The sequence below is a fragment of the Eleutherodactylus coqui genome, chromosome 4, assembly GCF_035609145.1.
Source record: "Eleutherodactylus coqui strain aEleCoq1 chromosome 4, aEleCoq1.hap1, whole genome shotgun sequence".
NCBI lineage: Eukaryota > Metazoa > Chordata > Amphibia > Anura > Eleutherodactylidae > Eleutherodactylus > Eleutherodactylus coqui.
In genome coordinates this window covers 292,452,574-292,466,545 of record NC_089840.1, presented here as the reverse complement: position 1 = coordinate 292,466,545, position 13,972 = coordinate 292,452,574, and the positions used below count along the sequence as shown (strand labels likewise).

The following is a 13,972-nucleotide window of genomic DNA, read 5'->3' as shown; positions in this document are numbered from 1 at the left end:
GGTGCTCTACGGTGTGGCAGTTTTTCACAGAGACGCCTGACGACCGACGAACAGTGGTGTGCAACCTTTGTCGCGCCAAGATCAGCTGGGGAGGCACCACCACCAGCATGCGCAGGCATATGATGACCAAGCACCCCACAAGGTGGGATGATGCCCGTTCACCGCCTCCGGTTTGCACAACTGCCTCTCCCCGTGTGCCCCATCCTGCCACTGAGATCCAACCCCCCTCTGAGGACACAGGCAGTACCGTCTCCTGGCCTGCACCCACACCCTCACCTCCGCTGTCCTCGGCCCCATCCAGCAATGTCTCTCAGCGTAGCGTCCAGACGTCGCTAGCGCCACAGTTTGAGCGCAAGCGCAAGTACGACGCCACGCACCCGCACGCTCAAGCGTTAAACGTGCACATTGCAAAATTGATCAGCCTAGAGATGCTGCCGTATAGGCTTGTGGAAACAGAGGCTTTCAAAAGCATGATGGCGGTGGCGGCCCCGCGCTACTCGGTTCCCAGTCGCCACTACTTTTCCCGATGTGCCGTCCCAGGCCTGCACGACCATGTCTCCCGCAACATTGTACGCGCCCTCACCAATGCGGTTACTGCCAAGGTCCACTTAACAACAGACACGTGGACAAGCACAGGCGGGCAGGGCCACTATATCTCCCTGACGGCACATTGGGTGAATTTAGTGGAGGCTGGGACAGAGTCAGAGCCTGGGACCGCTCACGTCCTACCCACCCCCCGAATTGCGTGCCACAGCTCGGTGGTGGTATCTGCGGGGGTGTATGCTTCCTCCACTAAACCACCCTCCTCCTCCTCCTACGCAACCTCTGTCTCGCAATCAAGATGTGTCAGCAGCAGCAGCACGTCGCCAGCAGTCGGTGTCACGCGGCGTGGCAGCTCAGCGGTGGGCAAGCGTCAGCAGGCCGTGCTGAAACTACTCAGCTTAGGAGAGAAGAGCCACATGGCCCACGAACTGCTGCAGGGTCTGACAGAGCAGACCGACCGCTGGCTTGTGCTGCTGAGCCTCCAACCGGGCAAGGTCGTGTGTGACAACGGCCGTAACCTGGTGGCGGCTCTGCAGCTCGGCAGCCTCACGCACGTGCCATGCCTGGCACATGTCTTTAATTTGGTGGTTCAGCGCTTTCTGAAAAGCTACCCCCACTTGTCATACCTGCTCGGAAAGGTGCGCCAGCTCTGCGCACATTTCCGCAAATCCCACACGCACGCTGCCACCTTGCGGACCCTGCAACATCGGTTTAATCTGCCAGTGCATCGACTGCTGTGCGACGTGCCCACACAGTGGAACTCTACGCTCCACATGTTGGCCAGACTCTATGAGCAGCGTAGAGCTATAGTGGAATACCAACTCCAACTTGCGCGGCACAGTGGGAGTCAGCCTCCTCAATTATTTACAGAAGAGTGGGCCTGGTTGGCAGCCATCTGCCAGGTCCTTGGAAAATTTGAGGAGTCTACCCAAATGGTGAGCGGGGATGCTGCAATCATTAGCTTCACCATTCCTCTGCTATGCCTCTTGAGAAGTTCCCTGCAAAGCATAAAGGCAGACGCTTTGGAATCAGAAACGGAGGCGGGGGAAGACAGTATGTCGCTGGATAGTCAGAGCAACCTCATGTCTATATCTCAGCGCGTTGAGGAGGAGGGGGAGGAGCATGAGGAGGAGGGGGAAGAGACAGCTTGGCCCACTGCTGAGGGGACAGATGCTGCTTGCCTGTCATCCTTTCAGCGTGTATGGCCAGAGGAGGAGGAGGAGGGGGAGGAGCATGAGGAGGAGGGGGAAGAGACAGCTTGACCCACTGCTGAGGGTACAGATGCAGCTTGCCTGTCATCCTTTCAGCGTGTATGGCCAGAGCAGGAGGAGGAGGAGGAGGAGGAGCCTGAAAGTGATCTTCCGAGTGAGGACAGCCATGTGTTGCGTACAGGACCCTGGCACACATGGCTGACTTCATGTTAGGATGCCTTTCTCGTGACCCTCGCGTTACACGCATTCTGGCCACTACGGATTACTGGGTGTACACACTGCTCGATCCACGGTATAAGGAGAGCCTTTGCACTAGTGGCCGAAGGCGCATTTCCGCGGCCCAGGTAGCAGGGGAGGCGCAGAGATCAGGCAGCATGTACAGCGCAGGCAGGGGAACACTCTCTAAGGCCTTTGACAGCTTTATGGCTCCCCAGCAAGACTGTGTCACCGGTCCCCAGTCAAGGCTGAGTCGGCGGGAGCACTGTAAAAGGATGGTGAGGGAGTACGTAGCCGATTGCAGCACCGTCCTCGGTGACGCCTCTGCCCCCTACAACTACTGGGTGTTGAAGCTGGACACGTGGCCTGAACTCGTGCTGTATGCCCTGGAGGTGCTTGCTTGTCCTGCAGCTAGCGTCTTGTCAGAGAGTGTGTTTAGTGTGGCTGGGGGAATCATCACGGATAAGCGTACCCACCTGTCAACCGACAGTGCTGAGAGGCTTACACTCATCAAGATGAACAAAGCCTGGATTTCCCCAGACTTCTCTTCTCCACCAGCGGACAGCAGCGATACCTAAGCAATACGTAGGCTGCACCCGCGGATGGAAGCATCGTTCTCTATCACGATCCAAAACGGGGACCTTTTTGCTTCATCTATCTGTGTATAATATTCCTCCTCCTCCTCCTGCTCCTCCTCCTGAAACCTCACATAATCACGCTGAACAGGCAATTTTTCTTAGGCCCACAAGGCTCAGTCATATAATTTTTGTAAACAATTTTTATACGTTTCAATGCTCATTAAAGCGTTGAAACATTCACCTCAACCAATTTTTATTTTAACTGGCCTGCCTCCTGGCCTAGTTACCAATTAAGCCACATTAACCAAAGCGATTAATGGGTTTCACCTGCCCTCTTGGTTGGGCATGGGCAATTTTTCAGAGGTACATTAGTACTGTTGATACAGCAATTTTTGTGGGCCCTCTCCTACAGTGTAATCAAATTAATTTTTTGCCCACCTGCATTACAGCTGACGTTACATCAGTTGTGTTGGGCACTGCAATGGGATATTTTTATGTACCGCCGGTGGCTTCCTGGCAGCCACCCATGCTGTGGGTCCACAGGGAGTTGTAAATGCATCTGTTTCCACTTCTAAAGAACCCCAGTCTGACTGGGGCATGCAGTGTGGGCCGAAGCCCACCTGCATTAAACATGACAATACTACCTCAGCTGTGATGGGCAATGCAATGGGATATTTTTATGTACCGCCGGTGGGTTCCAGGGAGCCACCCATGCTGTGGGTCCACAGGGAGTTGTAAATGCATCTGTTTCCACTTCTAAAGAACCCCAGTCTGACTGGGGCATGCAGTGTGGGCCGAAGCCCACCTGCATTAAACATGACAATACTACCTCAGCTGTGAGGGGCAATGCAATGGGATATTTTTATGTACCGCCGGTGGGTTCCAGGGAGCCACCCATGCTGTGGGTCCACAGGGAGTTGTAAATGCATCTGTTTCCACTTCTAAAGAACCCCAGTCTGACTGGGGCATGCAGTGTGGGCCGAAGCCCACCTGCATTAAACATGACAATACTACCTCAGCTGTGATGGGCACTGCAATGGGATATTTTTATGTACCGCCGGTGGGTTCCAGGGAGCCACCCATGCTGTGGGTGCACACGGAATTCCAATTGCGGAGTTGTACCTGCCTGTGACTATATATAAAAAAACGCGGTCTGACTGGGGCATGCAGACACCTTGACAGAATGAATAGTGTGTGGCACATAGGTTCCCCATTGCTATGCCCACGTGTGCAGCTCCAGATGGAGGTGGCACAGGATTGGATTTCTCATTGCTTCTGTACAGCATTGTGGGCTATCGCCCCGCCACTTTTAAAGAGGGTCGCTGCCTAGCCGTGCCAACCCTCTGCAGTGTGTGCCTGCTTTTCCTGTGGCAGACGCACTTATAAATAGACATGATGGTGGCGTGGCATGAGGGCAGCTGAAGGCTGGGCAGGGACAGTTTGGTGTGTGCTGTGGACACTGGGTCGTGGGGGGGGGGGATTTGGCAGCATGTAACCCAGGAGAAGTGGCAGCGGAGTGTCATGCAGGCAGTGATTGTGCTTTGTTGGAGGTAGTGTGGTGCTTAGCTAAGGTATGCATTGCTAATGAGGGCTTTTCAGATGTAAAAGTTGTTGGGGGGGGCCACTCTTGCTGCTATTGTGGCTTAATAGTGGGACCTGTGAACTTGAGATGCAGCCCAACATGTAGCCCCTCGCCTGCCCTATCCGTTGCTGTGTCGTTCCCATCACTTTCTTGAATTGCCCCGATTTTCACAAATAAAAACCTTAGCGAGCATCGGCGATATACAAAAATGCTCGGGTCGCCCATTGACTTCAATGGGGTTCGTTACTCGAAACGAACCCTCGAGCATCGCGAAAAATGTGTCTCGAGTAACGAGCACCCGAGCATTTTGGAGCTCGCTTATCTCTAGTTGGGACCCATTCGCTTTTCCTATTTATGACATAATCAATGCTCGTGCCAAATTTCACGTTTCTATGACATTGGGAAGTGAGTGATTTAGATTATGTACGTTAAATTTCGACGCCAATTCTTTTGCGCTAGAATTGAATAATCGAGTTGGGACCCAATCTCTTTTCCTATTTTGGAGATAATCTATGCTTGCGCCAAATTGCATGTTTCTACGACATCGGGAAGTCGGAGAACTTTTGGCGAGTCAGTCAGTCAGTGAGTCAGTCAGTGAGTCAGTCAGTGAGTCAGTGAGTCAGTCAGTGAGTCAGTGAGTCAGTCAGTCAGTCAGTCAGTCAGTCAGTGAGGGCTTTCAGCTTTATATATATAGATATATGCCTGGCTGCGGGGTACTTATCGCAACAGGACATACACTTACATCCTGTGGGTAGCGTGAGATCAGCATAGATCCTGTGCTATCCGACAATAGGGAGCCAGCTGTCACCGATAGCCAACCTCCCACTGCAACAGCGGGGATACATCGGGACGACACATCTATGTAGATCGCAGCATGTGAAGGGCTCACAGAGGGACGTCATTGGACCCCCGCAAAGTAATCGCGGAAGGCTGACAGATACATTACAGCAGAGGACACTCACCATGAACCCGGGGGGGCTACCAGACATGTCTAACACAACAGATCAGAGAACACTACCTCTGATGGTCATTGTGCCAATCGGAAGAAAAGAGTCCAATTTGCTCGTCAGTATCGAAATCGGACCACCGCTGATTGGTGAAGGGTTGCCTTCTCCAATGAGTCACGTTTTCGGCTTCCTCAAATGGATGGACGTTGGCGTGTCTGGCGAGCAACATCAAAAAACAAAACACCCTGCAATCATTGCTGGAAGACCACAAGCCAGTGGTGGCAGCGTTATGGGAGGTTTTCCCTAGTATTTAATCGGTCGGTCATGCGGCGTCTGAGCGGAGGCCGGCCATTATGGGTGAGACCATGGGATTCTCAAGATGGATTGTCATGGGTGGCTCTGTGATCCCTTTCTCAGCAATGGCGGAATGTGGCCCAGCCCAGCTGTGCGCGGTGCAAAAAAAAGAACAGGCAGATGTAAATAATAGTCCCAGACACAACACTTCTAGCAGGCTTCCTTTTTGACTCAAGCCTGTTACACGTTCTTCTAGGAGGCACTTTTCTTCCCATAATCTAGGTGTCCTACGTTATCTGATTGACGATCTTCGGGGGATAAACACTCCTGACACCGTGGATCAACACACAATTATTGCCTTTTCTGGCTTGTTAGTTACTCCTTCTGACTTGTCATAGCAGGAGCCATTACTCAGTGCTTCAGTCCCCTGAGGGGAAATTATCCCATGGCAAATGAGAGAGGCCCACGGCTACAAACAGGCAGAAGCAAGAAGGAGCTTCAGCCTCTCGCTGACACGTCCTCTTACATCGACTACATATCTGTTCTCTCTCCTGGCTACTCTGAACTCTGCCCCCAAACTTCTCCTTATCTCCCACAATACCATACTCAACAACTAGTTAGGGGGAGACAGTTTGCCCCAACAAAGCTTGTTAGCATTTGCACAGAACAGGAACCAAAACAAGAGCACACAAATATGCACAAGACAGTTTACACAAAACGGGCATGCATCTAGTCTATAGACATCCCAACTCTGGGCCACTACACTCACCTATGTGGAAGGCACTGAACCAATTTGGTTATGGATCCATCCTTGCAGATCACCTATACCCATACATGCTGATTGTCTTCATTGGAGCAGAGGAGATCTTCCAACAAGACAATGCAACATGTCAGCAGCTAGAAATGTCCGACAGTAGTTGGAAGAGCATGACCAAGACTTCCAAGTACTTCCCTGGCCCCCTAATTCCCCAGACTTGAACCCAATTGGGCCTCTATGAGACCTCGATCATCGTGTTCGCTCTATAGACCCTCCAGCAACTGTGGGATGCAGTCAGCATGGCTCCAGATACCCGACACCACCTACCTCCACCTTACTGAGTCTCTCCCAGCCTGTCTAGCTGCTGTCCTTGCGGCACACGGTGGTTACTCTGGATACTAGCTGGTGGTCATAATAATGTGACTCGGCTCTGTATAAAACCTCTCTGTACATTGTACATAATGACCTCGTTGTCTGTTTGAACACATTATATATGACTCTGCTGCATGCAATTACTCATTGTCTCATGTTTAATGTGATTTTTATATTTTGTCTCCTCAGTATCAGCTGGTTGAGCTCCAGGTAAGTTATTATCAGTGGAGTCTTGGCTATGTCATCACACATAAGGCAATAACACATAGAAGGCATAGAGGGGGCCGCACTCAGGAGATCATGCAATAGAGGGGGGGCACTGAGGAGACATAGGCTTCATAGATTCTTTCCTGTGATAGTTGTAGGCTCCGCCCCCTCTGTACACAGAAGGCAAGATTTATTGTGTATGATTTTTCAAACTTTTCTTTGTTGGACACCATGTTGCATTATTTGCACCAATTATCACAGAGTTCATTTTATGCTTCCCAATTACTGGATTGTATTTATGGTTAATCTTACGACTTTTTAAAAGATTCACCATTCTTAAATACATCTAAAAATTACACCACACAAACCATATTCCTTGTTCTCACCCCCGAAGTGAAGAACAGCTAAAAGTTGCTTATTATTAAGCAAAAACCCACAAACGTCAAACCGATGACTTTTCTGAGTCAAAAAAATTGGTGCAAAACCCTTCATAAATTTGCCCTATAGAACCTTGGGTTTACAGACAGCTGAATGGTTGTGATCGTGTGTTGGTGTTTGTGTCTGACAGGTGGTTCAGGCCATGCTGGGATATACTGCTCTGAGAGAGGCAGACAGCGCTGCTCCTGGGCTGAGAGTTGTCTCCGTAGACTGCGGGGGGGGGGGGGGGGGGGTGTTAGTTTTATTATCTTGGTAGGGGGCAGTTGTTCCATCTAAACACCTCAATATTCCATTTGTTCTATCATTATTACTGATCTACAGGATCCCCAGAAAAACCGTTTGGCCCAATGGAAAAATGTCAGCGATGATTCGGGGATTACAGACATCTCATATCAGCTGTCCCCTGATGCAGCGCTGGGAAAGTACACTGTAAAGGCTGATGATGAACAGATGGTGTTTTCTGTGGACAAATATGGTAAGTACACGTGGATCACAAACGAAGCAGAGCTGATTGTGTCTGACGGTGGAGCTGAACTATTTGCGTTTCGTCATAATCCCTTAACCCCTTAGTGACCAAGCTTTCTTTTTCTATTTTCGTTTTTTCCTTCTTCCTTTTAAAAAGTCGTAACTCCTTTATTTATCCATCGACGTTGCTGTTTGAAAGCTTGTATTTTGCGGGTCGAGTTGTATTTTTAAATGCTGCTATGTAATGTACTGAAAAACTTATTAAAAATTCTAAGTGGAGAGAAATGGAAAAGAAATGAAATTCCGCCATTTTCTATGGTGCACAAACAGCAACAAAAATGACACAATAACTTTATTCTATGGGTCAGTGCGATTACTACGATCAATTTATATAGGGTTTTTTTGCTGTAGTATTTGGATATTTTTTTAAAAAGAGATTCCATGTTTTGTAATTCTTTTCTGCCGCCATCTACGCACAATGGATTTTTTATTTTTCCATCAACACAGTTGTACCAGGGCTCATTTTTTGCGGGACGTCCTGTAGTTGGCTTTGGTACCATTTTGGAACACATACAACTTTCTGATTGCTTTTCATTGCTTTTTTTTGGAGACATGGTAACAAAAAAAGGACATTTGTAGCGTTCTTTCTTTTTTTTCTGACGACGTTCATGACGACGTTTTTTCTGACGATGTTACTTTGATAGATCGGACTTTTACGAACATAGCGATACTAAATATTAGAGATGAGCGAGCGTACTCGGAAAAGCACTACTCGCTCGAGTAATTTGCTTTATCCGAGCATCGCTGTGCTCGTCCCTGAAGATTCGGGTTCCGCTGCGGCTGACAGGTGAGTCGCAGCGGGGAGCAGGGGAGAGCGGGCGGGAGAGAGGGAGAGAAAGATCTTACCTTCGTTCCTCCCCGCTCTCCCCTGCAGCTCCCCGCTCCGTGCCGGCACCCGAATCTTCAGACCCGAGCACAGCGATACTCGGATAAAGCAAATTACTCGAGCGAGTAGTGCTTTTCCGAGTACGCTCGCTCATCTCTACTAAATATGTATTTTTGTTTTATTATTTAGATTCTTTTATTAGAAATATGGCAATCCGGTGGCTCATCAGAGCTGTTGCCACCGGGTGTCGGCTGCAAGAAACGGCAGGCACCTGCGATGTATGGAGGGAGATCACTGTGAGATCTCTCTTCCTACAGGCCCCAATGCCACAGGCTGTCAAAAGGCGTTAAGAGGTTAATGCCAGATAATGTAGTAGATGTGACCGATAGTCCAATGTAACACCACAGACAACACAGTAGATCTTTTCATTATAAAAGTAAAAAAACAAAAACATAAAGGTATATTAACAAAGGATAACAAAATAACAGGTAAATTGCCAAAATACAACAGCCAAAAACACAAATACAAGTATATATTTACAAAATATCGCAGAACAAGAGGAGAAAGAAAACTGGCCCGCTGCATCCCCATTCAAAGTTAGAGAAGTCACCTCTGCCTCCCCATTGGAGACGGACCATATTCCTCCTGGACCCCCCTGCCCAGCTGTAGGAAGCGACTATGCCTCTTCTCCACGCTTCTGCTCTCGGAAGGCCCCTGTACTAAACCTAGCTATCCAAACAGTGACCAACCTCTCTCCTTTCTTTAAGACCGACAGGAAAAGATGATGTGACCAGGGTTCCGGAAGCAAGGAGATGAATGTCACCCCTTTACCCTGGTGACAACACTCGCATAGGTCCTAGGAACTGCCACTACCGAGTGGGGAAAAGGTGGCCTAGGGCCCACACTCCTCCCCAAATCACCAGACACAACACCAAGCACTCCTGCCCCACCTTCCTCACTCATTACTCTTGTACTCTCACTACTTTTCCCCTTACTTCCCCCAGATACTCTTCCACCAGCAGACATGCCAACATTTAATACTGCATGATTTAGATTTACGACCCCCCCATACCCACACACCACATCTCCTTCATACATACCATTCCATATCACGCTCCTCCCTTTATCCCATTGACACAACTCCATGTTTTTTATATTCTCACTCTCATCATTCTCTTTTTTCTCTGCAACCAGACCAATAAAATCTCTCCTTTTGGGAGGGGGAGTAAGAGGCATACCCAGTACCCAGTGTAACCCTGTCGAACGAATTCCAGCGGGAAATTTCACAAATACCCTGATGGGAAACAGACCAACAAAACCGCATTCAGCCTCACTACCTGTCACCATATTTACAACTTCACTACCCCAATGTCAAACAACCCCCCACATCTGCCATCTTTGCAATGTGGCCATCTGGCACCAGGCAACCCACTTTCTTTCGGCCCAGCACAGGGCCCTTTTTGGGGCCACCTAAATCTAGGTGTCCCCCTCACACCTTTTCCTCCACCTTCCTGAAACACTTGGGATCACCCGATGCTGGGCAACAGCACTTCCCTAGGCCCACGTCAGGGCCCTTCTGGCAGCTACTCGATCCTGAGTAACCTCCTACTTTTTCCACAACCCTTCCTGTGCTCTGAACCCACATTAGCAGGGTCCAGGCTGGGTCATCAAAGGGGGCTATCCAGGCAGCTACCTCCTTTCCCTGGTTTAGAGACTTGCCCCGGGAGGTTGACGTATTGTAATACACTTGGGTGATCTTTTCAAAACTTTTTTTCTTCATTTTAGCCCTTGACTCCTATTTAGGGAGGGCATTCCCTTAGCAGAAACCTTCCAGGCCTCCAGAAAAATCTAGGTGCTTTATGTATGCCATTAGTTTTCCTACCAGGCTGCTGTCCTCACCCTCTTCCCTAGAGGAGTCTGAACTTGAAATGACAGTAACGTGCCTGGCTGGAACTCACTGCAAAGTGACCGCCCGCTTTCCACTGTCTGCAGTTCTCTGGCAAAGGCCTGCTCTACATTGGACATTCAGTCCCTCATATCATCACATGTCTTAGCCAGACCCCCCTGCAACCCTTCAAACCGGTCATCATTCCCCAGATTTTCTGCAAAGGGATCTGCGCCCTTAAATATGGTCATCCTTCTGTCAGCCAGGGTGTGGATCTTTAACTTTATTTCTTAGATGTCCTGGTTGTATTGGGTCCCCCTTGTCCCACCTGAATTGTTGGCCAGGGACATGGCTGCCTGTAACTCCTCCTGGAGCCTCTTGATGGCGCCACTGGCCTCACAGTACTCCTGGATTCTTGCAGTGATACTGGAAGCAAAGCTGCTTACATACTCCAGGGGCTACACTGTCCCCCCGTCTCCCGCATAAGCACTTGGCCTGGCTTCAGGAGAGCCATTACTGGAACTGCTTGCAGCCAAGGCACCGGAGGGCCGCTGTCCCTCACTCTGATTAGCCTGATGGCCACCTTGGGTGGTCTCCAGGAGACACATCACTGTGCCTATGGCTTGATCTCCTGAGACTTTCCAGGGTAGCCGGTTGCAATACATCCCCACCCTCTTCTGGCTTGCCCCAAAGAGTGGGGGTAGTAAGCCTCCCTCTAACCATAGTCCAGGACCTTACTTTCCCCTGTAAGAGAAAACAATTGTCCCAGGCCTTGGAAGTAACAGAGAGAGGCTTGAAGTTGCAATCGACCAATACTGAACCACACATGCCCAAAGGAAGTCAGAGGGTGGATACAGCAGCTTAGCAGTCCTATGTGCCACCACAGATAACCCACAGTAATAAGTCTCTGAGTACAGATAATGTGGTGGATGTGTCCTGCAGTCCTATGTAACACCACAGATAACACACAGTGATACCTTTCTGAGTACAAATAATGTAGTGGATGGTTACTACAGTCTTTTGCTTTGTTTTCTATTTAACTTCCTTCTTTTCTCCCCTCAGTCCTTCCTAAGTTCGGTACACATATTGATTGTCCATCTTCCCTCTCGATTATGGATGAAAAAGTCCCCATGTCGGTGTCGGGCCTGTAAGTTGTACATTTTGAACTCCAGTCCAGAAAATGTCATTTCTCCAGATCCTCCTTCTGTGTATTTCCTTATGTTCCTCCAGACTATTCTCTGTGTTGTGTCTTCAGGACTCCCATCGTTGTCCTCAGCTGTTATATTAATGGTTGTCCTTTTCCCTCTTCCCTCTCATCTATGTTATAGATACACATACGGAGAAAGAGTGCCGGGAAATGCGACCATTAAAATCACTCAAAAGAAGAGACCACGGTGGAGGTATTGGTGGAGATCAGAGGAGAAGGAAGACGGCAAGAAAGGAGACCTTTCTTATACTCATACTGCCAAGGTAAAGGGGCCAAAGAGTGAGCCGCTATACTGTAATGGTTGGTTGGTACCTGCCCAGTGGCAGGTTAGGTGATAGTGATGATAGACGGGGCGACACTTTTTACAAATTAACTTTTCCTAAACGTAACCCGCATTTTACTCTCTTAAAGTGACAGTACTCTATCTACTGCAACCCAAAATAACCATCTCACACTGACACATACATCACCTTCACTTCCTGTTGGCAGCCTCAAGGCAAATGACGTTTCCCATGACTATGCGGCATCTCTTGGCTGCAACATAAGGCCTTATGCACATGGCCGTGACGATCGCCGCAAGCGGAATACCACAGCGGAGTCTGTCACGGCGGCCCCCAGAGACCCCATACTTACCTCCGAATCCGCCGCCTGACATCCCGCCTGACGCTCCCGCACACATGCGCAGTAGAGCGCATGATGCGCCGGCAGTGTCATGAGACGCGCGGCCATGTCACATGGCATGCCCACCGCGTCATATGACGCGGCCAGCGGTAGGCGGGGAAGCGTTTTCACACTATCTTCCGCTGTGCTACACAGCGAAAGATAGCGTGAAGGACGGCTTCCATTGAGTGCATTGGAAGCCGTCCACGTGTACGCCCGTGGCAAATAGAACATGCCGCGGGTGAGTACGGAAGAATTCACGGGGCAGAATTCCGCATAGGAATTCCACACCGTGAGCATTGCACTATTAGGTTCAATAGAACCTAATAGCTGCGGGGCAACGCGGCGGAATTAGCCCTAACTGTTACATCTGGGGTTATTGGCTGGCTGACATGTATCAACCCAGCTGGTAATTAAGTTGAAAGGCCGGTTTCTATTTTAAATTAATGGGCAGTAAAATATAATTGGTGGCTTAGATCATCTCCAGCCATGCAGGAACCCCACAGCATCTAGTATATCACTCACCTTCTTTCTCTCCAATTCAGCCGATGCTGCAGTAATCAATGGTTGTGACCCCTGACTCTCCTCACCGCTGTTGAGAGCACTATTACTATTGGGGGCATTGTTACTATTGGGGGCATTGTTACTACTGGGGGCACTATTACTATTGGGGCCACAGGGGTTACTATTACTGTTGGGGGCACTGTTACTACTGGTGGCACTATTACTATTGGGGCCACAGGGGTTACTATTACTGTTGGGGCCGCTACAGGGGGCACTGCAGGTAGAGAGATTCCCAGTGGTTTGGCTAGTCCTATATTTGGCACCACAATTCCAGGGCTCTCTGACAGTCTACTAGGGGGGAAAGCATGCAGAGCTTCCTAATTACACTACAATGATGAGAGCCAAATATAAAGGCCAGGTAGAATTCATAAGAACTTGACTGCCATTGGTAACCTCTCAGGTCACCTGAAAATTAGGTAGAGAAGGGTCCTTCCTAGGAGGGTCTAGCCTGTCAGCTGGTAATCCTGGGGGAGCACCAAGAAAATGCCCATTTTCCCGTAATTGTAAGGGCAGGGGCATACAGCTGCAATTAAAGGAAAAAACTATGAGTTTTAGTTGTCAGGATCACATGACTAATGCTGCAGTGCTTCCATAAATACCGAATCTCAGAAATCATTGCTGTTGATCGATCCAGATCAATCAGTGCAGAGGATGGACTCTGAGGTCCTGACATCATTCCTTCTCTCCACAGATCGACAGCTCTGGGAAGCTACAGTTAGTGGTGGAATTATCACATTTTGACCTGCGAAGTTCAGACTACGTAAGAGAACTTCAGGTGGAGGCATCCGTGGAGGAGGAAGGGACAGGTAATAAGTTACTATTGATGATCAGAGGGTGCATGCCCCAAGTAATCCTACAACTTTTTGTATTTTAAGTACTCCCTTATGACACAAGGTGCCTCTCATATGTCCTGGCAGCCAAAGGCCTTGTGAAGTTTTGCATGGCTGCCATGAATGTTTGCCTATTAAACCCTGCCTATGGCACAATTTAATAAGTTGCCTGCAGAAGTAGAATACATTATATTGCAATACTGAAGTGCTATATGATATGTTATAAGAGATCAAATGATCACAACTTCAAGTCTACAGTGAAGGCTGAAAAAGATGTAAAAATAAGTAAAAATGTTTTAGTTTTTTTAACAATTACAGACAATAATATTA

The 13,972-nt window shown here is 49.0% G+C and overlaps 1 protein-coding gene across 1 annotated transcript in view; it reads left to right on the top strand.

Annotated features, from left to right (window-relative positions):
* The window catches only part of LOC136626790 (alpha-2-macroglobulin-like protein 1), a 64,477-nt gene that overhangs the window by 34,654 nt on the left and 15,851 nt on the right, over positions 1–13,972 (top strand). The window contains exons 6-10 of the mRNA XM_066601795.1: positions 6,690–6,710; positions 7,467–7,620; positions 11,444–11,528; positions 11,710–11,851; positions 13,504–13,618. Coding sequence (XP_066457892.1) covers positions 6,690–6,710; positions 7,467–7,620; positions 11,444–11,528; positions 11,710–11,851; positions 13,504–13,618 — 517 coding nt within the window. The remainder of the gene's footprint in view (positions 1–6,689; positions 6,711–7,466; positions 7,621–11,443; positions 11,529–11,709; positions 11,852–13,503; positions 13,619–13,972) is intronic.